Raw genomic sequence first — 21,747 nt, 5'->3', positions numbered from 1 at the left:
TTGGAGTGAAGGTTGTTGAGAAAATTATTTATGGTGTTTGTTCTGCAGTGGTCAGAAACCTCTTACACCCTGTCCGAGCTAATGCAGATATTTTGAATTACAAACTTGTTCCTCTGCATTTTCGACGGATCGTCGATGTAGACTTTATCGCCATCTACCGGCCTGGCATGCTTGTTTGAGCGTTGTTAAGTCATTTTTGTGTTCTCATGTAGACAGAGAGTAAAATATCTGCAGTACTGTAGACATGGCCTCATTTAAGCATTAGCAATTTGGCTTTCCACTGCACAACTGTACGCTGTCACACATACTGTCCAAAGCGAAGAGCTAGCAGTATGTTTTACGACGTCTTCTGCGGACAGTTTAGTTTTGCTCAGGTGCAAAGCAAATGAACAAAAATATACACAAGCACTCAATGTTCCCTCTGCTAATGGAAGGTTTCTCATGAGGTACAATGACAAAGATTAGCCTGGCAGATTATACTTCACGGTAGTGTACAGTGGAGCAGCTCAGCTACACAGCCTGTGTGTATGACTACAGTGTTAGTGCTGTAGTTGTGGAAGCCCGGGTGCTGAGGTTGAGAGATTCAGGGTTAGTGACCACTGCTAAAGAGATTTTGCAAACGTGTACCGCTCAGTCCTTTGCAGTACTACAGTGCTTTAAGTTTACATGCAGTCATCAAAAATGCAACTGGAACCATTTCAATCCTGTTTTACTCATCTACTCAGTACTCCAGTATGCAAGCTCTACAGTCAGGATCATACAGCACAGTTCAACTCTTTGCATTTAAAATAAACGGTGATGAAATGATTCAAGAGATTAAATGAAGGAAGCCGGGTGGGGGGGGCGAATATAGTTAAATGTAATTTACTTGTTTTAATGACGATAACATGATGACACAGTAAACCAGGTATGTTAATGTGCACACTCCTTGCTTTATAGGCACAAAAAGATGTTCTACTTTTGTTCTTCCTGAGCGCAAGACAGCGGTGCTTTCGCACTAGATATCTCCATCTCGCAAACGTGCAGGTCGAGTAGTTATACCAACAAAGTCACCTGTGGCCACGTTGGCCGCACGCCCCAGTATATAATCCTATCTGACAGCATTCGGTACGCCAGGTTTATCCAAGGTGCCGGAGGGAGCGACAGTGCTGCTGTGTTTGCTATAAGGCCTGTAAGACAGGCAAACCTCTGTCAAAACAGATGTGCGGCCCACACAAATGCGAGACGGAGATATCCAGTGCAAAAGCACCGCTGCCTGGCAGTCATCCAGCATTCATAGAACCATAGTTACATTCGTATCTCTCGTTTTAGAAGGTTACGTGAATTGCATGCTTGTTTTACCGCATCTCGTCTTACCTCTCCATTGACCTAAACCCCAAAAAACACAAAGGATAAAAATGGAGGGACACATGAAAAGCAATTCATGAGCCAAAAAGCTTTTCATAGACACAGACAATGAGTGCACAATTCTATACGGATAGCATGCATACAGAGACATTAATAGCACAATGACATTCATATTAATGAGAGCCCGACCAATATAGATTTTTGGGTGCTGACGCCAATACAGATATTAGCAGAGTAAAAAAATATAAATAACGATATATTGCCAATATATATAAGAATTGGATAATTGGATTCGTAAGGATATCATCAAACACCATTGACCACTATATACAAATAAGATACATATACAGAACTTGAATTAGGAAAATAAGCACACTTTTATTTACATTTTTGAAAATGGAAACATAAATGTTCATGTTTTCTTAATTGTTACCTCTGCCAAGGACATTAGGTTTTCACCCCGTACGTTTAATGTTGGTTTGTGAGCAAGATTATGCAAAAAGTACTTGGCTGATAACCTTTTTTTGATTTCTCAGAGAATAATTCATGGATCTTGATGAAATAAATCTGCCATGTGTAGCTGACTTATGAATGTGTGCAATTTGGCGCAGATCCAAATAAAGTGTTGGGCCTTGGCAGAGGGGCTTGGCCGGGCTCTAATATTAATAGCTCCAAAAATATATAAAAATAAAAATACACGACAGCAATTGAACTATTCAAATGTGATGAAATACGAAAAACTTAATGAAAGTTTCCTTCCACCTGTTTTAAGTTAGGATAGAGTGAAAGAGATGCGATTACTTGTTGAATTTGACATGTTATTGTTGATTAGATCGGCTTGTTTACAATGTGAGTTGGTGATAATTAAGGATCAGCACAGAATGGTGTGGATTTGGCCTTGCCTCTATGGTAATGGAGTCTGTTGGGGATTGTGTCTCTGCGGCCTGGTCAATTGTTCTACATACAAACGGTCACGTCAGGGCACAATGAATGAAGAAAAAGGACAATTAATCTTACTCAGGAATGAAGCTTGGCGCAAGTTCAATCAGGAGGACTCTCTATGACCCATTGATTCTTCAGACCAGCTGGATGTTACAGTCAACCAATCAGCTTTTGCCTTCAAACTATAAATCTGGGGTTAAGCTCAAAGTGTTTTGCAATGTTTTGCTACGGTTTTCTCTTATTTGGTGGATGTTGCAAAGGTGTTTCCCAATCAGCAGCGACGTGTATATAAACCTCACTGTATCAAAAAGGCAGTGTACACTATGGATTTGAAAGTTGGCAGTTGCTGCTGCATCAATTGAAGATGTAAGAAGACATGTTCAAGTATTTTACAATTAGGTTATTTAATTAAATGAACTTATTTCTTTGCCATGACAGACCTACATTTAGCAAATTTTGAAGTGTTCCGCACGTATTTAAGCCATGTCATCTACCTCCGAGAGTTCTTCCACAAATACACCAGGAAAAGCCTTCTCAGCTGCCATAGTTGTAACAGCTGCATATCAGGGTGTTTCAACCATGTGGACATCGCAAGCGACATCATCACTTTCTCTCAAGTCCTTCCTGATTGAACTCTATGCTTTAAGCCTTTTGTTGGGACTTCTACGCTGGAAGAACGCTATGGTTTTCTCTCTCACCTGTATTCTCCAAATGTCCCATCGTCCTCCTTCATAGGTTGTATCTCAGGGTCTTGGTGAGCGTCTTCTTTCTCTTTCACTGTAAATAACAGTTTATTTTCTTTTTCTTCTCACACATCCGGGTCAAAAAAGGCTTGAAATTACAGTTCATACCAATATGTGCATTACCTGGATATTTGCCACCTTTGTTCCTCTTGATGAAGCACACAATGAGGAGGACCAAGATGAGGAGGGCGATGGCACACATGAGTCCAATAAACCAGCCCTGGGTGGCGATGTCGACCTGTCGGCTGGGCACGGCTGCACGGGCACGGAAAGAGACAGAGATGAACAGGGTGAGCGCAACTGCCTGGTCAAACTGAAATCCAGGATGGTTAAGTGGTGGAGTCTGTTTTTCTTCATGCTGAGATTAACAGAGGCTGTAAACACTGAAATGGAATTTTAAAAATGGGTTAATCTGCAATGATCGATCAGGCACCCAAAACATGGCAAAAAAGAGAAAAAGAAAAAGGCACGACAGTAAAAATGAATGGACTTTTTAGCGATGACTTTAAGCGACATGCATCACAACTTGATGCCAACTTTCACGCTGTAATTTATTATTGTGATGACAGTCAGGCAAAAAAAATAAAAATAATAATTAAGCACAAGGACGATCCATCCTGAGGCATGCCACCTCACCTGGAACCGTAACCAACACTTCGTCTGTGCTGTGGACCGTCGGGTCAGCCGGGTCTCTAGCGACCACACGCACCCTATAGGACGTCCCGGGCTTTAAACCTTTTATCATATGAGAGTGTGAACTGTTTACCAACTCCTTTTCCCAGTCGTCTTTGCCTAGAAGTGGAGTGTCGGTTGGGGAAGATTGAAATTCAGGGAAAAAAGAACATTATTTGAATTACAATATTCTAACTGGTAATTTTGAAGGATAAATCATTGTTACCTCCGCCAAGGAGGTTACTATTTCGCCCCCGTCTGTTTGTTTGATTTTCAGCAAGATTATGCAAAAACTACTTAACAGATTGCCACAAAACTTTAAGAATAGAATATGGGTCAAGAAGGAAATGTTATTATAGGCTGGATCCAAACAAAGAAGCTGATTCAGGATTTTTTTATCACTTTCTTTATCATAAAGAGATTGTCAGCAGAATTGCACAAAAACTTGCTGGAAGGATGGGACATCAGCCAAGAAAGAACATGTTACATTTTTGCTCAGATCCAGGAATTTTTTATTCATCACCTTCTTGTCTTTTTGACATCTTCACCAATTTCAAAGGGAATAATTCATGCATCTTGATGTAATTTATGAGTGTGTATTATTTGGCCAATGCTGTGAATTTAAATGGCGAATGTTGGACCTTGGCGGAGGTAACGCGCTCTTCTAATCACTTCGATTAAGGCTCAAGTGTGGAGACTGTAAATACAAAGTGAAGCCTTACTGTTTTCTACCATATATTCCACAAATACATTCTTATGGTGTCCAAAGTATTCCCAACTGATCGCCGCCCCATCCTCCGATACAGACGTGTTAACATTGCCAAACGCAGGGCCTACAGGAGGCGCTGAGCACACAAGAGAGAAAGAAAATGCATTTGTTCAAAATGCAAATTGTACCATTTTATTAAGTTATTTGGTTTTTCAAAATACTAATGTGGAATATAACCTTTCAAACATTGCTAGAGAGACAAAATATGTCAAATTAGAAATCAAATTTTTTTTTCAGTGTTTTGTTTAAAATAGACTTCAAACAATAATGCCTGGAAACCAGTCTTTCCCATTAAACCACAAATTCATAGTGTAGCAGCCAAATTTAAGTCAAGAACTATCAAATGACCTTAAAGTTTGTTTTATCAATGATAGAACGAGAAAAAGTATAGTTTGTTACACATAACCATTATGGTCTTAGGGCGCTTTCACACACCTACCAACGGACCAAACTTTAGTCCGACCAAAAGAGGTGGTCTCATTCACGCTCATCTATCTAATCAATGTCAAGGTAAGGTAGACGCAGCCCACGTAGGTGATGACAAGATGTACAAATGTCAGACAAAAGTCCCTAAATTACGTCAAACCAAAACTAACCAGATCAAATGTAAAAAATGTAATTCAGACATGAACCTTGGTCCGGATTTTCAGGTGTGAAAATGCCCTGAGATTTCGCCATAACGTACAACAGGTAAGTAAAAAGGTATAGTTGCAACAAAATTGTCCATCTCGGCAAACACTACAATATCACTGTTATTAAAGACAGTTCCAGAGAGAGACACAATTTTTTTCTGTTTCTCTTTCTTATGAAACATTTGCTGAGGTGGATCATTTTTGCAGCACTTAGCTCGAAAGGCTGATATCTAAGGAGGCGCAGTAGTTGCTTGTACCCTTGTGAAACGGGGGAGGCAGAGACTGAGTGATGGGGATAGTTGGGTGGGGGGGCTCTGTGGGGCCTGAAAAGAACACGGAAAAGAGTGAGACAGGATACACACCAACATTAGCCAACACAAAGTCAAGAGCAGAAGAGCTGTTGTTGACATAGACATGTGCTGCCGACATGCTGAAGTTTCAAGCACAATAGGAGCTGGGCCCCAAAAAAATACATCACATCACTGCAGCATGCTTATTATTTGGTTCAAACCAAACTCTACTTTAACTTATATGCACAGTTCTTCAGTTTATAGCATCAGGGGGTAAATAAAATGTGTTAGTTCCACATAAACGCATTCACAAGCATCGAGGTAGGGGTCTAATAAAAACAAATCAGCTAATTCTAATGCACAAGCATCCTAAGTTTTAGCCTATGCTACAGCCTATTCCATCTGAATAGGACACAAGCTTAGCTGCTTGCAAATGCCATGGAAGTCTACTCGTCGGGAGTGTGCAAACATGCTAACCCGTAACATGCAGGAAAAAGTAGGATAAATGCTAATATCCATGCTAGGCTAATTATATATGATGTAAATATATAATTAGCATGCAGGGTCTTCCAGTGGCAAACCTGGGTTACCTTTGCCCGATTCTACAGGGGGCTGAGTATGAGCTTCAGAGAAAAGAGAAAGAGATAGAGATTCAGTGAGTCCTTCATATCGGTCAGGGCACTGTCATTCTCACCACTGCACTCTGTGTTTTGGTTGCTGATATGTGACTTTGACCTTTTCTTCCTATTGACCTATATTCACACGGCTGCCATTTTCCTCATGGCGGTAAGGGTGGGAATCTCAAATTCAGTTATGAGCAGAATAATGTCATACTGCTATGGTCCAGGTTTAGAAACCCAGACCTCTGACCATGTTTCAAGGTGAAACAACATTTGATAGCTCAGAGATAACAGCCAGCGTTGCCACCATTTGATTATGGTACATTGTGCTTGTGGTTTGCTGCGCATGAAGCTTAATGCTTTAACTGTATGTTTATGTACACAAGACTCACCTGTGTCCATGACTGTGAAGGCTTCTTTTGTGATGAAGTGGCTAGAGCCTTTGATTGTCTTTGCACTTAAGTAAAACTTGTAGAGCATGCTGGAGTTCAGGCTGCTCAGGGTGATCGTGGTCTCGTTGGCCAGGAACGTCATGATCTTGACTGGTCCCAGTTCATTGGTGGTGTTGACTGCACAGACAGAGTTAGGAATGCACAATATTTCATTTTCTTTTCAGCAAGCTGTGCATAATACTGTTGCAGTGTACAGGTTGTGCGCCTGCAGTTGGTTAAACTACCTGGTTGGTACTTCAGTGTAAATCCAGCGAGGCGTCCGTTATTGTTCATTGGTGGGCCCCACTCCAGGGTGAGAGAGTCCAGACTGTGGTTCAGGATTCTCAGAAAAGAAGGAGGATCTGGGACTGAAAACAAAAACCAGAGCCAAGTCAGGGTCTGTTTCCAAAATGGCCCTTCATAAGAAATCTTTAAAGCTGCTTTCACATATGCACTGAAGTTCAGACATTTTCCTGAAATCTTCCAGAGGGGCTGCTTGAAAGAACACAAATGTCTGAGTCGGTTGCTCTGGACATTTTCCAGAACTTTTATTGCCAGCCCCCCAAGCCAAAATATCTGGTAGTTTCTATATCACATTGTATTAAAACAAATTCTGCTTTCCCTCATATTTCCGGAAACTTTCCCCAAACAGGGAAGACAAGAAAACCATCAATCCACCAACCATGTCAGTCAACTCCAGACATACACACCTCCCTCGGGTGTCTCAAACGTCTTGCTTGGACTCTGAGGCCCCTCTCCTCTGCTATTAACGACCCTGATGAAGAGTATGTAGAGGCTGTAAGGCTGCAGGCCCGGCAGACGGCCCTCGCTACGGTTCCCGCTGAACGTCAAAGCCTGCTCCTCCTCATCCGTCATCTTCTCTGTCTCATGCAAGCCGCGCTCACGATGATAGTACACCTGGAGCGGACACAGGGTGGTGTTGACACGCTGACATGTTTTCTCTCATCTCACAGACATAGTAACACACAGATGCAGAGGGCTCATCATACGGGTGTTTAAAAGCCGGAATTGAGTGAGCCTGATAATTTCACGCTGATATGACAGTAAACATAGAACGTATATGACAGTTTGGCTGAGTGTAATCTTATCTCATCTTCAAAATACAGATATGAACAAGCGCAGATCACTTTACACTGAGATAGTATAATAAAATAAAATTGTTTCCACAATGAGGCTAAAACTTTGGGTTATACCTAATAATAAACTATTTCCCTCTGAATTTCCTAGTATTATTCTTATCACGACTCATTGTCTTCTTTCTTCAGTTGCTGGTGTAAGTCTTGTCAGGGACCAGGCTTCAGGAGAGATAATATTTTGACTGGAAACTTAGGTCACATTTATTTAAAAACAGTTCATGCACAAAACTCCGTGAAAATAAAACCGATATATTGGATGAAACCTTGTTTAACTTAATCTTGCTTGATGATACACCCCTCTGCACACAAAGACACACACACACACACACAACTGGTCATGCATCTAAATACCCCCACTCAAAAGCACCAACAAAGAACTGAAAACTTTCCCCAATTTCCAACATGCTTCCCTCAGCACAGATTTTACAGGGTGAGTGCCAACACCGCCTATTTATACTCACCTGCAAAATGGCGCCCTCTTTATCAATTAGCCAATGAGGAGTCGACACATACGTGGTCAACCCCTCAGGAAGCTCTACTTACAAGACAGACATGGCAAAGTAAAGCATTTTGTTTTTATGCCTTGCTTTTTACTGAAATATATGCATTCACTCCTCCAGTCTGCTGAATTAGACTTTTCTTATGTTGTTTTAATTTCCTCACATTGTTAGGCTGTAAATTGTTGGTTGTAGTTAGAGTTTGTGTTGTCCCCTTATGCCTTGAACTTTTATTTTGATATTCCCAGGAAGCTGGCCTCCATTGTCTACTCCTGATTGGATAATTACATAAAGTGGCAGCCATTTTGTGGGTGGTATATAACGGCAGTGCTGGCACTCATTCTGTAAAAGACACTGATTGGGGAAACATGTGCTGGGAGGGGAGAATGTTTAGTTCAGATGTTTATGCATTTTACTGTGTGGTGGCAACAACAGACACACTTCAATCAAACAATACCTTGTATCCCTGTAGTTTCCCTCTTACTGAAGGGAAAGACACAGGCTCCCAATGCACTTCTGCTAGCGTGCTGTTATGAACCATGACCTGCACGCTCTCAGGAGCAGACAGCGGCACTGCAAAACGAAAGAAACAGAAAAAGTTTGAGATAGTAATGGCAATACTACATTTGTCTTTGAAAGAAAAATGAATGACAAAATCGTACAATGTTTGTAAAGTGATTAGATGAAAAAGCTGTTCATTCAAATGTTTAGACGACTAAAAATGACTTGATTCAAATGTTGGTTTAAAGGGGAAAATGTGAATTTTTCCATCAGCCTGTATAAAACAAAAGGTCAATTCATATTGACAGAGCAGCTACATGATTCTGTGAACTTTGCAAGTAATTATTTTGACCAACGATTACTAAGTGTTTTGAAGGAGACCAGAAAAGTAACAATGGTCCCACTCACAGTCTTCTCCTGAGTACCCAATCAACACTTCGGGCTCAGGTCCGCTGCCGTAATCGTTCATCGCTTGAACTTTGATTTCAAACGGCACAAAGGTTGGGATTCCCGTCACGACAAAACGGGAGATGTTGGCCACGTTCTTCCACGACCAGTCCCCGTCCATGTCCTTCTGTCTCCACAGCACTTTGTACTCCAAACCAGGCCCATTGGACTGGAACCCAGTCAGTGGCTGCAAAGGGAGAAATTGTATATATAAATTTGAATACCCCAGCCACAATATGGGCAAACATGATCCTTACAGACAGAATAAAAGTGCAGGACACAGAGGTACAAGACTGTGGATGGCATGTGGCTACCAGTATATTCCAGCTAAATACAAAAATCTAAGATTACTTACTGTCCAGGAGATGACCAGGTTGTCAGACTCTGTTCCTACTCCCCGAACATCTGATGGATTTTCATCAGGAGCTGTGAAAACCGAAGAATGAAGCTCAATCTGACTATTTTAGATCATTTGTTGAAATGCCTGGGTGGTCACATTCACTTACCTGCAGGGTTGGTCCTGTATTGGCGCGAAGGCTGGCTGGGGCCGCTGTAGCCCACGAGGTTCTGAGCCAGCACCCTAAAAGAGTAGTAGACGAACGGGGAAAGCTTCAACTGGGCTGTTGTGCCGGTGCCCGCAACCTCGGTCAGGTTGATCCACAGTCCCGGCTGATGGAGCAGATCCTCGTATTGGATCAAAAACTCTGCGGAAGATGAAGAAAGATTGAAGAGTTAAAATAATAAAGATTTCTGATAACTTCCATGGGTTAAATTCAATGTCTGAGTATATTTGGCCATCATGCCAGCTACTATTGACATCCATTTGTCCAGTTTTGAGTTTGGCAGCGGGCAAATGTATTTTGAAATGCTGCAGTGACCATGAATATGTCCTACTCTGTGTGGGGCTGTTGTGATCATCTCCAGGGATCCAGCTGAGCTGAACGCTTCTGTCCGTCTGGTCGGTCAGTTCCAGGTCGGTCGGAGCGTCGGGTTTTTCTGCAAACACGATGAGACTGTCAGGACCAAAAAGAACTGAAATCCTCTCGCCTGTTACATCTGTTTTTACAGAAGGTCGAGCACGTTTTGCAGGAAGCTTTCCTTGTCCAACAAAATCACACTACAGGAAATTTAGTTTATGTATTGATTAGATTTTGCTGCCTGGAAGTCAAAGGTCACAGTGACCTCATGTTACAATTTCATTACATCTGGCACAATTCCCTTGGACTTATTGGTACATTGATTAGATTTCAAAGGTCACGGTGGCTTGAAAAAAAAGCACGTTATACCTCAAGACTGCTTCAGGGAATTGCTTCAACTTTTGATCAGTTGTCACTTGGACTCAAAGATAAAGTGATTGTTTCAGTTGTCAAAGGTAAAGGTTACAGTGAACTTATATATGAATCTGGAACAAAAGTATGTAGAAATATAAAAAACCAGTGTGGTAAATCTAGTTTCCTTTTTCCTTTAGTGTCTTAGTTATGTCCATTTAATAATATTTAAATGAAAACAGAGCAGGGAGTATGTGGAGTGTTAAGAGAAGAAGCTAAGGAGTCATCACTCGTGGCTGGTTAGACGTGGAGCACGTGTGAGCTGGCGGCCAATTAGGCTGAGCGCCATTCAGGGAGGTCGAGTGGAAACACCTGTGAGTGCGTGCACCATGACCCTGCAGACACTCTGAAACCACACATTTAATGAACATACTACATTAAACAAACTACAGAGAACAGGCATGAAATAAAAGAAATGGAAGTCACAGGTTTCACAAACAGAATTTATGATTGAAGACGAGGGTGGAAAAAAAGATGAATTAATGCTACACTTGTTTTAGTTTTTTTACCGTGGACAATAGCCGGAGTAGGCGTTGCCTCTGTGCCCGGCGAGAAGCAAGAGTAGAGTTCAAGAAGAGGGTTAGAAGTTAGTGACAGACATTTCATACAAACAGCAGAGAAGCAGGGAAATCCATAGAGTTAGGAGTCTGAGTTTAAAATAAGTGAAAAACATTATAGTCGAGTATGTGAAGGGGTTTCAGAGGAAGTGCAGGAGCAGAGAGGTTTTCAGGACAGCGGAGAAAAGGACTGATTTGTTTTTTTTGGGTTAAAAGAAAGTACATTTTCACCTTTTGTAAAAAAAGATAAACTAGATTCATCCTAAGTCACTTGTATGATTTCTACGTCCACCGTGTCCGATCAACATGCAAAATCTATATCTAATATTAATCGTGTGAACCTACCGACGACAGTCAGCATTGCACTGGCAGAGTCCCGGTCCAGGGTCGTGTTCATGATGCAGGTGTAGGTGCCCTCGTCTTCATCAGTCACATGTTTGACGGTCAGACTGTCTGTGTCCACCTCAAACCTAAAACGGCATCACAGCAAATGAGATTATTTTACCCCAATTATCAAATTCACCAGCAGGATGATTAAATTAGTTAATCTGACTTGGCTTTGCGGCGGCAGCGGGTTCAAAATGTTTCTACTCAGTCTGCAGCTAGTAAGACACAGGCTGAATGTAAGATATGTGAAGGCGTGTTGTACCTCTCGTCATCTGGCAGTTCTCCGTTATCTTTGAGCCAAGTCATGGTGGGAATGAGGGAGGGGTCGTGTTTGACTTTACACTCGAACACAGCGCTCATTCCTCTCTGCACCACCTTGTACTCCGGCTGCTTCAGGATACGAGTTGACACTGGGGGGGGGAGGAAGAGAAAAAAACGGCTTGATGACCACATACTTACTTTGGGCTATATGGACCAAGCATCTCTTCTCTTTAGGAGCTGTATCAGAACTTTTACCAAGCTAAGAGTTGAACTGTCTATCTCATTGTCTGAGATGCGATTGGTCCTTATCTGACCTTTAACCTCCAGGAACACGTGGTTCTCCTTGATCCCCAGGTTGTTGGTGGCAATGCAGGTGTACTTCCCGCTGTCTCGCGGCTGGGCCACGTGGATCTCCAGTGTGCCGTTCTCATGGATCACATACGGGTCGCCATTTTTAATGCTGGTCTGACTGTCTTTGAACCTGAGTGGAAACGAAAAACGAGACAGACCATGTAAAGAGATGTAAATTCTTACATTCTCTGCTAACCTGCTGGTTGAGCTGTAACATTACTGATAGCGTTTTTTGGCATCGTAAAAACATGGTTTTAAAACTTCACATTTTTCAAAGAAAGAGGATGGCTTCAGTGTCACGGACGAGCGGGTGTCAATCTTACCATGTGATGGTTGGTATTGGCGAGCCAAAGCAGGAACAGTGAAGTAGTGCAGGGTTGTTGGTGATGACCTGGTACACTCGGTTGGGGGGAGTGAGTACTCTTGGTGCTTCAGCTGCGGGGGGAAGACAAATATTATTCAAATCGGCACTTTCTGTCTCAAGTATCGCTCACTATGCCTCGTAAACTGTACCATAAAGTTTTTTCTTATGTATAGATAATTTAAACATAGATCTCCATTTATGTTAGACACCGTTTTTATCTCTAATGCTTCTCTCTGATGTTTTTTTTACTAGTTTGTTTTTGGTAGTTTTTCCTCGCTCTCGTTGAGGGATAAGGGCAAACTGGATGTCACGCCTTGTTAAACCCTATCAGACAATATGGGCTTATAGAGAGCAAAACTATTGTATTGTTTGTTGTGACTGCATGTGTGAATGTGCCCTGAATTGCAAGCGTGTGTAACCATGATGATGTTTTTTTTGCAGATGTCTGTGTTGTGTTTCTGGCCCCTGATGCTCGTATTTACATCAGTCTCGTTAGGGCTGTTTGTGGAGAGCGGTTTACACACTTGTAGCTGTGTGTGTGTGTGTGTTTCTGCACAATAGTGACCCACTGGAACACCACAGGAACATGTGGAACATTTGGAAAGGGGCTGCATTTTACCGGAGGAAAACAAGGGGGTGATATATTTCCAGCTACACGTCTAACTCACCGAGAACACTGACAAAAGCGTTGGCCATCAGGTAGCCAAACTCATTGGATGCGTTACACTGGTAGACGGCGCTGGATCCTGACTGCACATTGCTGAGAATCACGGTGTCGTCCTCCACCTTGCGAGTGTGGTCCTCAGGAGCATCTAGCGCGAGACAGAACACATTGTCCAACATATACTGGTAAGTTGTACAACAGCAACAACAAAATAAAGCCTGCACACTTGTACCACAACCTCTTTAATGTAATCTGCATGCTGAGGTATGCAGATTGCCCCACCTTTATCAGCAGGCTTTATAACAATGCTAGTTCTACAAAAGCAGCATAAGACATGTGAAGAAACCTGCACATAACAATACTTGTGCGTTATTCAAACCTTCACGAACACTAAGCAAAAGAGGATTTATCGTTTGACTCACTTTCTATGGGGACTCCGTTGACAAACCAGCTGATTTTGGGTTTGGGTTCTCCACTGACACGGCAGGTCAGGATGCCGGTCTCATTCGGGGCGAGGACCAGGTTCCTGGGAGCGCTGACCCAGAAAGGAGCCGCTGGGGACAAACAAAAACAGTTATTTGTGAAAGCTACTTTCAGTTGAAAGGATTTTTTTTTATCTTAACCTTGACGTGTGGCTCTCTCTGAGGTTTCTAGGTTGTTGGTTTTTTTGCCCCCCTGTAAAAGGGACTTTTCGGTAGTTTTCCTAATTCTAGTTGAGGATTTGGGACAAAGGACGTCGCACCTTGTTCAGCCCTATGATTTGTGAATATGGTCTGCAAAAATGATATATGCTGATGAGTCAGAACATTAAGTATAAAGGGATTTACTTCAAGTGAGGAATAACACGTGCACTTGGTTGCAAAGTGGCCAAATAACTGTCGATCTTCATACCTTTGACAGTGACCTTGATGATGTGGTATACAGTGGCCAGGTTGTTTGCCGCCGTACAGCGGTAGTCGCCTCCGTCTGCTTCATTCACGTCTGAAATCTTCAGTGTTTTCTTGAAGTTCTGAAAGGACGTCCTGCTGCCCGGCAGCTCACCTCCGTCCTTCTGCCACGACATCTCTGGAGTGGGCCTGTTATGGAAGCCGTTACAAATCAGTTGCGTGAGATATGTTTGATTTTACCACTGAAATCTAATCAGTTAATCTTTGAGTCCCAAGGACAACTAGTCAAAAGTTGAAGAAATTCCCTGAATGCCGACTTGAGAAATCAGGTTCAAGAGACCAACGTGTTTTGGACCTGAAAACCTGAAAACATAATACCTCCGGCTACTGGCTGTCGCCGGCACAGAGGCATAAAATCCATGTTGAACATGAAATAAAGTAAACACCCTGAATATGAGAAGCTGACAAATTGCAGCAGAACTTACAGGCCCTCGGCGATGCACTCCAGCTCCAGAGTCTCTCCTCTCAGGACCATCTTGGTACTGGTGGGGCCCAGAGGCATCATGAACCCCGGACGACGCTCCCCCTCTGGGCTGTCTTAACACACGAGCACACGGGACCAGATCAGAACCAGGCCGCAATATTAGGACTGAAGGTTTGAGTTCCCCGAGAGGAGTTCAGGTCAGGGGTAAAGAACAGGGGGATGGAGTCAAAGATACACAGTTTATCAAGGGATTTGTCATGAGTGGAGAGAAGGGATGGAAAATGGGTGACTGATGACTAGACACAATGTAACACAATATGACATGTTTCTGTTTCGCCTCATCACATACAGCGTGAGCACTGACGAGAGTAAAGGAGCAGGAGGAATCTCCCCGAGCGCGGTTGCAATGGCAACATGGGTGCGCTCGGCGGAAAGCAGCCCTGCAGCAGCAAACGTACAGTGTTCGCACATTCCTCAGAAAGTCACGGGCCTCTGCTGCTGTAGAACGTGGAGCTAAACTGATGTTAAAATAATGTGACATACGCGGCAGCCATCTTGGATAATCACTGAAGGCGAGCTTGATGAGATCGGCGTGCGTTTGTGTGTGTGATGCCAGGGGAGATGCAGTCAGCTGATATTTAATGTTATGTAGCTTTTAAGGCAGCTCAGAGCTTAATAGGATACAGGCAATTAATGTAGACAGCTGAATTGACACTCTTACAGATCTATCAGCCCATGGAAATCTAAATCGTGATTATTCCTTCCCCCCCATTCCCTCAATGATGTTTGGTAGAAATCACTTTCGTAGTTTTTTGGCGTAATCTTGCTGGATCTGCTCCTTAAATCTAACGTGTTTCAGAAGTTAATGGGCTCTTCCTTGCTACTACCCCCCCACCCTTCCAAGTTTTAAGGAAAATCAGTTCAGTAGTATTTACGTAATCCTGCAAACAGACAAAGAATGAGAACATAACCTGGTGCAGGAAACAAACGAACCAACATACAGAGGACGAGTATATGTTAAAATATAACCATAGAGGAGGGGGGGTAGAGGCTGAGTTACAGGTGAGTGTGCGGTTATGCCAAAGGGTAAAAACAGGGCTGGGTTCACACTGAAGGGGCTGATGGGAATTCAGCAGCACTCACCACTATAGAACTCAGTGATATTGTATAAAGCAGCCACAGTCTCATTCATTGTTTCCACTGTAATATAACAGAAAATCGTGAACATGCAAACCAAGGAAACAAACAGGCAATGCTTTACTTTACAATAGCTTAACCCCCCCCCATGTTATACAAATGCATTAGCTTGTGAAAATGCATTTGTATATATACTTTATTGTGCAGTAATGTCATAGTGACACTGACACACAACCTCTGTAATAATCAAACATTTCTATTAATGGTTCATGGAGCTCAGGATAGCTGGAGTAAAGAAAGAACAATGGAAATTCAGACAGTTTAATATGAGAAACATAAAAACAAGTTCCTATTTCAACGTGGAAATGCGAATTAGTGACAAACTGTGAATTGAAAGTTTCAGAAGTAAAAGGCAGAGGTTTATTTCGGTGTCTGGACTTACTGTTGAGCACGGTGACGGAGATGGGCTGTTTCTGCTGGATCGTCTGCGTGTGGGGGAAGCGGGCGTAGCAGATGTAGTCGCTCCTGGTGTCTTCTTGGAGAACGTTGGAAAAGTACAAATCTCCGTTCAGGGCCTGGGACACTCGTTTGTCCAGCTGCAGCCTCTGAAAATCTAAAAGACGAGGGAGAGAGAGTGTTAGAAGTGGAAATGATAAACAATTTATTAGATTTAAATGTGACTCGGAAAGTGGTTTCTGGGGTCCATTAGACAATTTTCTATTAAATCTATACACAAATTACACAGTTAAAGTCAAGCTTAAAAGTGGTCATACACGATATAATAGATGTTCTACATATGTAAACCTCTGTGACTATGAAATCATTATGTCTTTACATGATGAGTGCAGATTTGCACACGTGCAGAAGACTCACTGTTATCCATCCAGAAGATGACAGGAGGGGGCAGCCCAGCAGGGGGCCGGCACTGCAGCACCAGGGAGACCCCCATCTGCACAGTGATGGCTTCATTTCTCTCCTTCGACCACAGGGGGGACCCTGTGAGTCACAAACAACGTTTTTCATTTTGGTCTAATTCTTTTCAGCACCTCCTGATAATAACTGATAAACTCTGGAAGTGAAAAGAATAATTCATCACACAGTCAATAAGTTAGATAGAAGAAAAAAACACAGTTGGAAATAAAGTGATCAAATATGATGAAGTTTTACTGGACTGTCTGATGACGATGTTGTTGGATACAGCCGTGCCGTGCTCATTATGGGCTGTGCACTGATATGTTCCCTCGTAAGCCTCCGCCTTTTCGCCGCTGATGTCGATGACGAGAGTTCCTGAGCCGGGCTTGACCAGGACTTTGGAGTCTTTCTCCACGTCGAAGTGTGTGCCGTTTCTCGTCCAGGAGAAGCTAGCATCAAGCAGAACAACTAACAATCATGATAATCATATTATCGTAGATCATTATTACCCAGAATAATCCCAAATAAAAAACTATACAGGTGAGTAGCTGCTTTTTAAACTGCCACTGATTTTGCAGACTGATGAGTGGGAGGTCATTCCACAGCGCAGGAGCTAAAACCCCAAAATACCATATTTCAATCCATGGATCGTGGGGCTTTTAACAACATACGATTTGAATAAACCTTTATTTTCCAGACTAGCAGCAACAAGGAAACATAAGAGAGGAAATGACACAGTCCAGTCCGATCGGTCCAAATCAAAGAAACGCATTCTGCTATATTTGTGCAGACTGGTGTGGATCACTGATTCTATGGCAGGACTTTGTCTGATTGTAACTCGTTTGACTCAGAGACTGGTGGCAAATCCAAACTGTGGCTAATTCACTCTGCCAGCTGTCTCTCAAGCGACTGCGCTCCATGACAACGGTTGCTATGGTGATCCATATTTCCGCACCGCTCCGGGTGTCGTTGCCCTCAGGAAACAGATCGAAAATTTCACAGAGGGAGCATGGCAATGTTTGCTCTTGACTCCTGACTCAGTTTATACTTCAAATGTTTTTCGGGTTTCGGGAGCTGTCGGGGAAGAAATCAATGTACTATGCTAACGTGGTGGTTAACGGAGACAGACATCCACGTACTTTTTGGGCCTTTTGCACGTGTTCGTATAACCAGACTCAAAGCAGTCGTCTCACCTGGGAGTCGGCTTCCCCTTGGCCTCACAGTGGATGACGATGTTCTCCCGCGGATCAAAGATGTAATCCTTCGGGGACTGTAGCGTTATAGTGGGAGGTTGGGGCACTGGAGAAACATGAATAGAAGCAAACGTCACACACGCACGCGCACACAGGTTCATTTGAACATGGCACTCGGGAATTTGCATATTCGAGCGAGCAACAATCGCATTCCACATAGAAACACTCACTGCAAACAAAACCACGAAAAATACCTAACCCCCCAATCTGAAGACGGACAACTTACTCCAAAACAAGCATGTGGCAACAGAAAACTGCATGCACGTCGAAATAATAATAATCCATTCCATACAAAGAGCAAAAACTCCACACTAGACGTCAACGGCCAACTTACATCCTTCCAGTACTTTAGCTTTTTAGTCCATCATGACACGCCGTACCACAGTGGTAGAATATTGAGGAGAAGGTGTTAGTTTTTGTGGAGGAGGAAAAAAAACAGCAGGTTCAGGTACTGTAAGCTTTCAGGTACTTTTTAAGCATTTCATTGAGCCGGCCCGACTGCGGCAGGTGCAATAAATGCAAGAAAAGTAGCTGAAATATCAAAACAAACAGAGTACGTCCAAAGTTTAATTGAATTTCTTTCCTGAAAAACAACCAAACCCATGCTGACACATGCGAAAATGTAATGTCTAAAGCCACTGAAGCTAAAATTCATTGTGCCCCCACAAAAGTTCAGCGTGATTTCCACAACGCTCAAAGTTAATTGAAGGAAGTAAAATACCTGGTCTTACATTGGAGATTAAATATGGTACTTACGATCAAGAGGCACTTCTAGCGCTGAAGTCACTCGACTCAAGAGTACCAATAGCATAGCTCCAAAACCAGGCAGCCACTTCCTGTTTCTGTCCGTGGTCGGATGCATCGTGGTGAAGACCTTTTTTCCAGATTCTAACAGCAGGTACGGTGGTCGACACGGTGAAGACGTCTGCAAAACAATGAAAAACATGGTGGTGAAACCTCGGCTCCACAAAAAATAGTGCAATGCGAAATGATAACGATCAGAGAGGCAAAAGCTTCGAGAGATGACAAAGGTGTGAAAACGAAGTTCAGAGGCTTCGCAAAGAGCTTCTAGATTTTGCAGGTGTGAAGGACAGAGAGACTTCTGCTAATTCTGCTTTTCTTATGTTCAGCTTGAAATTCACATATAATAAAATATCTAGACTTTTTGTTTTGATGTGTTTTGATGTAATTGGTGATCTGCTGTCAGAGGTGGACAGTTGCACCAAAATAAATAACTACGACTAACTAGAAGGGGAGCTCCCTGCTGGAAATGCGGGTGAATGCTTACTCAGCATGTACACAAATAAACCTGGATTACATACATTTTTGAGGGCCATTGCTACTGTTGAATTTTAATATTTTCAGTCTGTTGGTCGGCCCACCACTTTCATCCAGAAAGATGGATGTATTGAAGTGTTCCCAAACTGGGAAATGCCTTACAGCAGCAAGGTATCATTCATATAACTTTTCATTGGTCATCTGTGTCTCAGTTTCTATGTCTGAGAGACAGTGAGAGATTAATGGCTCTAGGGTCAAATTAAAGAAATCTGGTATCATCAGGTAACACAGATAGTGCCTGTGCCCGGTGAGTTAACAGAATAAAGACATTATTATCTGCCATGTGAAAATGTCAACATTTCCATATTTCAACAGCCATCATATTCAGCACGATAAATTGCTCAGACATTCACGTAGGGAATTCATCCAAGCCCTTGATTTGCATAATCATGCACTATAAAACTGAACTTTCAAAATGTTTAAGTGACGAGGACGAACACTCTTTCGTACCTGTTTGTTGCGTGGTCAAAACAATTTAGTGTATGAAGCCCAGTGAGTGGATTTGCCATCATGAAAGGCTATTCCATGAGGCTGCACTGTGCAGTGGGGAGGAAGATATTTGTCTGGCAGCAATAGTGGTGTCACAGAAGCACAATTACACACACAGCCTAACATTTGTCCCAGAGCTAAATGTGAAACAATCATTTCCCTACTTGCAGGGCACAGATAAAAAAACAAGAACAAAACAGAAATTATGACGACACGGGAGTATGAGTGGGATGACATTGGCTACTGGGCAGGACATCTCTCATCCTCCTTGTTCTTCTTCTCACTGACTCAGGGGTCAAAGCCCAGAGGTCAAAGACTTGGCCCGCAGCTCTGATGGAGTCACATAGTAACTCCAGTCTCCTTTATCTTACTTCCTGCCTTCCTTCGTCAATTTCACTTACTCGTTTTGTGATTCATCCTCAAACCAAGCGCAGTCTGGCTGTCGCACTGATCAGACGTTTCTGCAGTAACTGACGCTCATTTTCTGCAGAGCTATCGAGGTTTTCAGTGTTAAAAATGATATTTTAATGCACCATAATGGCAGACAGTGTGAGTTTGCAATCATATACCGAGTCTTCACTAAAGGATGAATCAATAAAAGCCTTAACACTGCTGCACACTGCTAACATAGAGGCACCTATTAAAGTAATTCAGAGTGGAAGTGGACTGAGCCGACCACTCGGGCTGACGGGCTATTACACTAAATCAAACCTTGAAATTCTTATGTCATTTTACTGTGTGAGTGAGACTGTATCAGGGTTTGTGTCAAATGAAACCACAGCTCTGTGAAGATGCCGTCTTTGGGCACATATTGTTAGTTTGAAACTCATTAACAGATATGAAGTTCTGAATGAGAATCTGCTGTTATGTCATGCACACAGCTGCTTTTTACATTTAAACATACAATAAGGGACTCCAGCCTCCAGGGGGCTCTCAATCAAAACAATAACAAAAGACCTAAGGCTTGTACTACGAAGTAATATTTGTGGTTATCGGGGTAACTTCAGGTTTACTTGTGGGTTTTCAGTTCTACGAAGTAAACAAGGAAAATCACCATGGAAACGGCTAACCTGCTCCTGAGCAGCAACATCAGTAAAAGTGGCAACTATACCCAGAGCCAACAACAAACAAAGAGTGACGCGAAGTCCGTCGACACACTCTTAACAGTCCTCCTTCCTCTTAGTTTGCAAACCCTGCAGCAGCGTGCTAAGTTGGTCACTCCACAGCCTTGAGTCACACTGAGGGATGACAGCTGAGGGACGAGGCAGGAGGAAAATGAGGGGGGGGGATGTAAACTGTCATCTGCAGTCACATCAAATCACAGTGACAGAGGTTTCTGAGACAATAGACTGAGCAGGACTCAATTTCAGCTCGACTGGACTGGAGTTTACGGTCTCTTGCATCTGGGCGCACACACAGAACGCTATTTATACATAAAAATACCACAATGACTTACTGTGCAAGTTGTAAAATGAAATTAAGCAGCTGCACTTTCTTTGCAGGCCTAGATTACTCTCATTTAGAGCAACATGCACCATGACACACTGATCTCCAGTTGGCTTCTTGCAATTTGAGCATCTCCAGTAACCAGGTCACTAGAATAGGAGCTCTGAGCCATGAGAGTTCCCACAGACGCACGGCGAGGAGCTGCAGCCTAAATGTGAAGCCACTGGAACGACCGCTTGCACTGCCGACATTCGAGGAGGCAGACTTTACACATTTGTTGTTCCGCTGTGGGTTTTCAACGGAGGGGAATCTGCACACTGAAATGATAGTCGAAACCAAAAGCCCAAGAAGCTGAAAGGTGAACACAGTAGGAAAAGAAAACGTAAACAAAAACCTGAAAACACAGAGAGCAGGCCACACACAGAACATTGCAGATATGACACCAAACAAACACCTCAAATAAGAGATTCAACTTGATGTCTCTCAGTATTTTTCTCAAAGAATGCTGCTGAATTCTTCACTGTGTTAAACCACTGACTTTAAATGTCAGTTGGATCTGTGCTGGTAATGTCCAATAAGTTTATTGTAGCGCAGAACAGCTTCCTTATATGGCTGATGAGAGCGGTAGGAGTGAACCAATATGGTCAAGTTGCTGTCCAATATATTAAGTGAAGTCTAGACACTTCAATTCTATTTTCTGGAACTTTTCCTTCCTGCCCTTGAATAAAATATCGGGAAAATGTCCGAGTCAACCCATGTGAGAATACAGCAGGAAACTTTCCTCAGAATTCTCAGTGAGTGAGTGGGCATGTAGCGACGGATGGGAAACTGAATCTCTCAG

General features: G+C 42.8%; 1 protein-coding gene across 13 annotated transcripts in view; it reads right to left on the bottom strand.

The window, feature by feature from the left end:
- The window catches only part of nrcama (neuronal cell adhesion molecule a), a 55,273-nt gene that overhangs the window by 4,658 nt on the left and 28,868 nt on the right, over nt 1-21,747 (bottom strand). The window contains exons 3-33 of one of the 13 annotated variants that reach the window (XM_047338604.1): nt 18,390-18,558; nt 17,968-17,985; nt 17,574-17,679; nt 16,636-16,829; nt 16,342-16,464; nt 15,911-16,081; nt 15,475-15,531; nt 14,333-14,444; nt 13,852-14,036; nt 13,383-13,514; nt 12,965-13,108; nt 12,256-12,367; nt 11,896-12,062; nt 11,583-11,730; nt 11,279-11,403; nt 10,886-10,915; nt 9,943-10,044; nt 9,555-9,752; nt 9,404-9,474; nt 9,010-9,235; nt 8,558-8,673; nt 7,157-7,364; nt 6,692-6,814; nt 6,408-6,584; nt 5,986-6,018; nt 5,363-5,428; nt 4,427-4,549; nt 3,669-3,824; nt 3,156-3,287; nt 2,988-3,066; nt 1,357-1,368 (exon numbers count right to left, since the gene is read on the bottom strand). In XM_047338604.1, the coding sequence (XP_047194560.1) occupies nt 1,357-1,368; nt 2,988-3,066; nt 3,156-3,287; nt 3,669-3,824; nt 4,427-4,549; nt 5,363-5,428; nt 5,986-6,018; nt 6,408-6,584; nt 6,692-6,814; nt 7,157-7,364; nt 8,558-8,673; nt 9,010-9,235; nt 9,404-9,474; nt 9,555-9,752; nt 9,943-10,044; nt 10,886-10,915; nt 11,279-11,403; nt 11,583-11,730; nt 11,896-12,062; nt 12,256-12,367; nt 12,965-13,108; nt 13,383-13,514; nt 13,852-14,036; nt 14,333-14,444; nt 15,475-15,531; nt 15,911-16,081; nt 16,342-16,464; nt 16,636-16,829; nt 17,574-17,679; nt 17,968-17,985; nt 18,390-18,495 (3,752 nt within the window). In that variant the 5' untranslated portion in view covers nt 18,496-18,558. The remainder of the gene's footprint in view (nt 1-1,356; nt 1,369-2,987; nt 3,067-3,155; nt 3,288-3,668; nt 3,825-4,426; nt 4,550-5,362; nt 5,429-5,985; nt 6,019-6,407; nt 6,585-6,691; nt 6,815-7,156; nt 7,365-8,557; nt 8,674-9,009; nt 9,236-9,403; nt 9,475-9,554; nt 9,753-9,942; nt 10,045-10,885; nt 10,916-11,278; nt 11,404-11,582; nt 11,731-11,895; nt 12,063-12,255; nt 12,368-12,964; nt 13,109-13,382; nt 13,515-13,851; nt 14,037-14,332; nt 14,445-15,474; nt 15,532-15,910; nt 16,082-16,341; nt 16,465-16,635; nt 16,830-17,573; nt 17,680-17,967; nt 17,986-18,389; nt 18,559-21,747) is intronic. The other 12 variants (XM_047338605.1, XM_047338608.1, XM_047338607.1 and 9 more) reach the window with 12 other exon arrangements.

The sequence above is a fragment of the Hippoglossus stenolepis genome, chromosome 22 (genome assembly GCF_022539355.2).
Source record: "Hippoglossus stenolepis isolate QCI-W04-F060 chromosome 22, HSTE1.2, whole genome shotgun sequence".
Taxonomy (NCBI): Eukaryota; Metazoa; Chordata; class Actinopteri; order Pleuronectiformes; family Pleuronectidae; genus Hippoglossus; species Hippoglossus stenolepis.
This window is presented reverse-complemented; position numbering and strand designations above follow the sequence as displayed.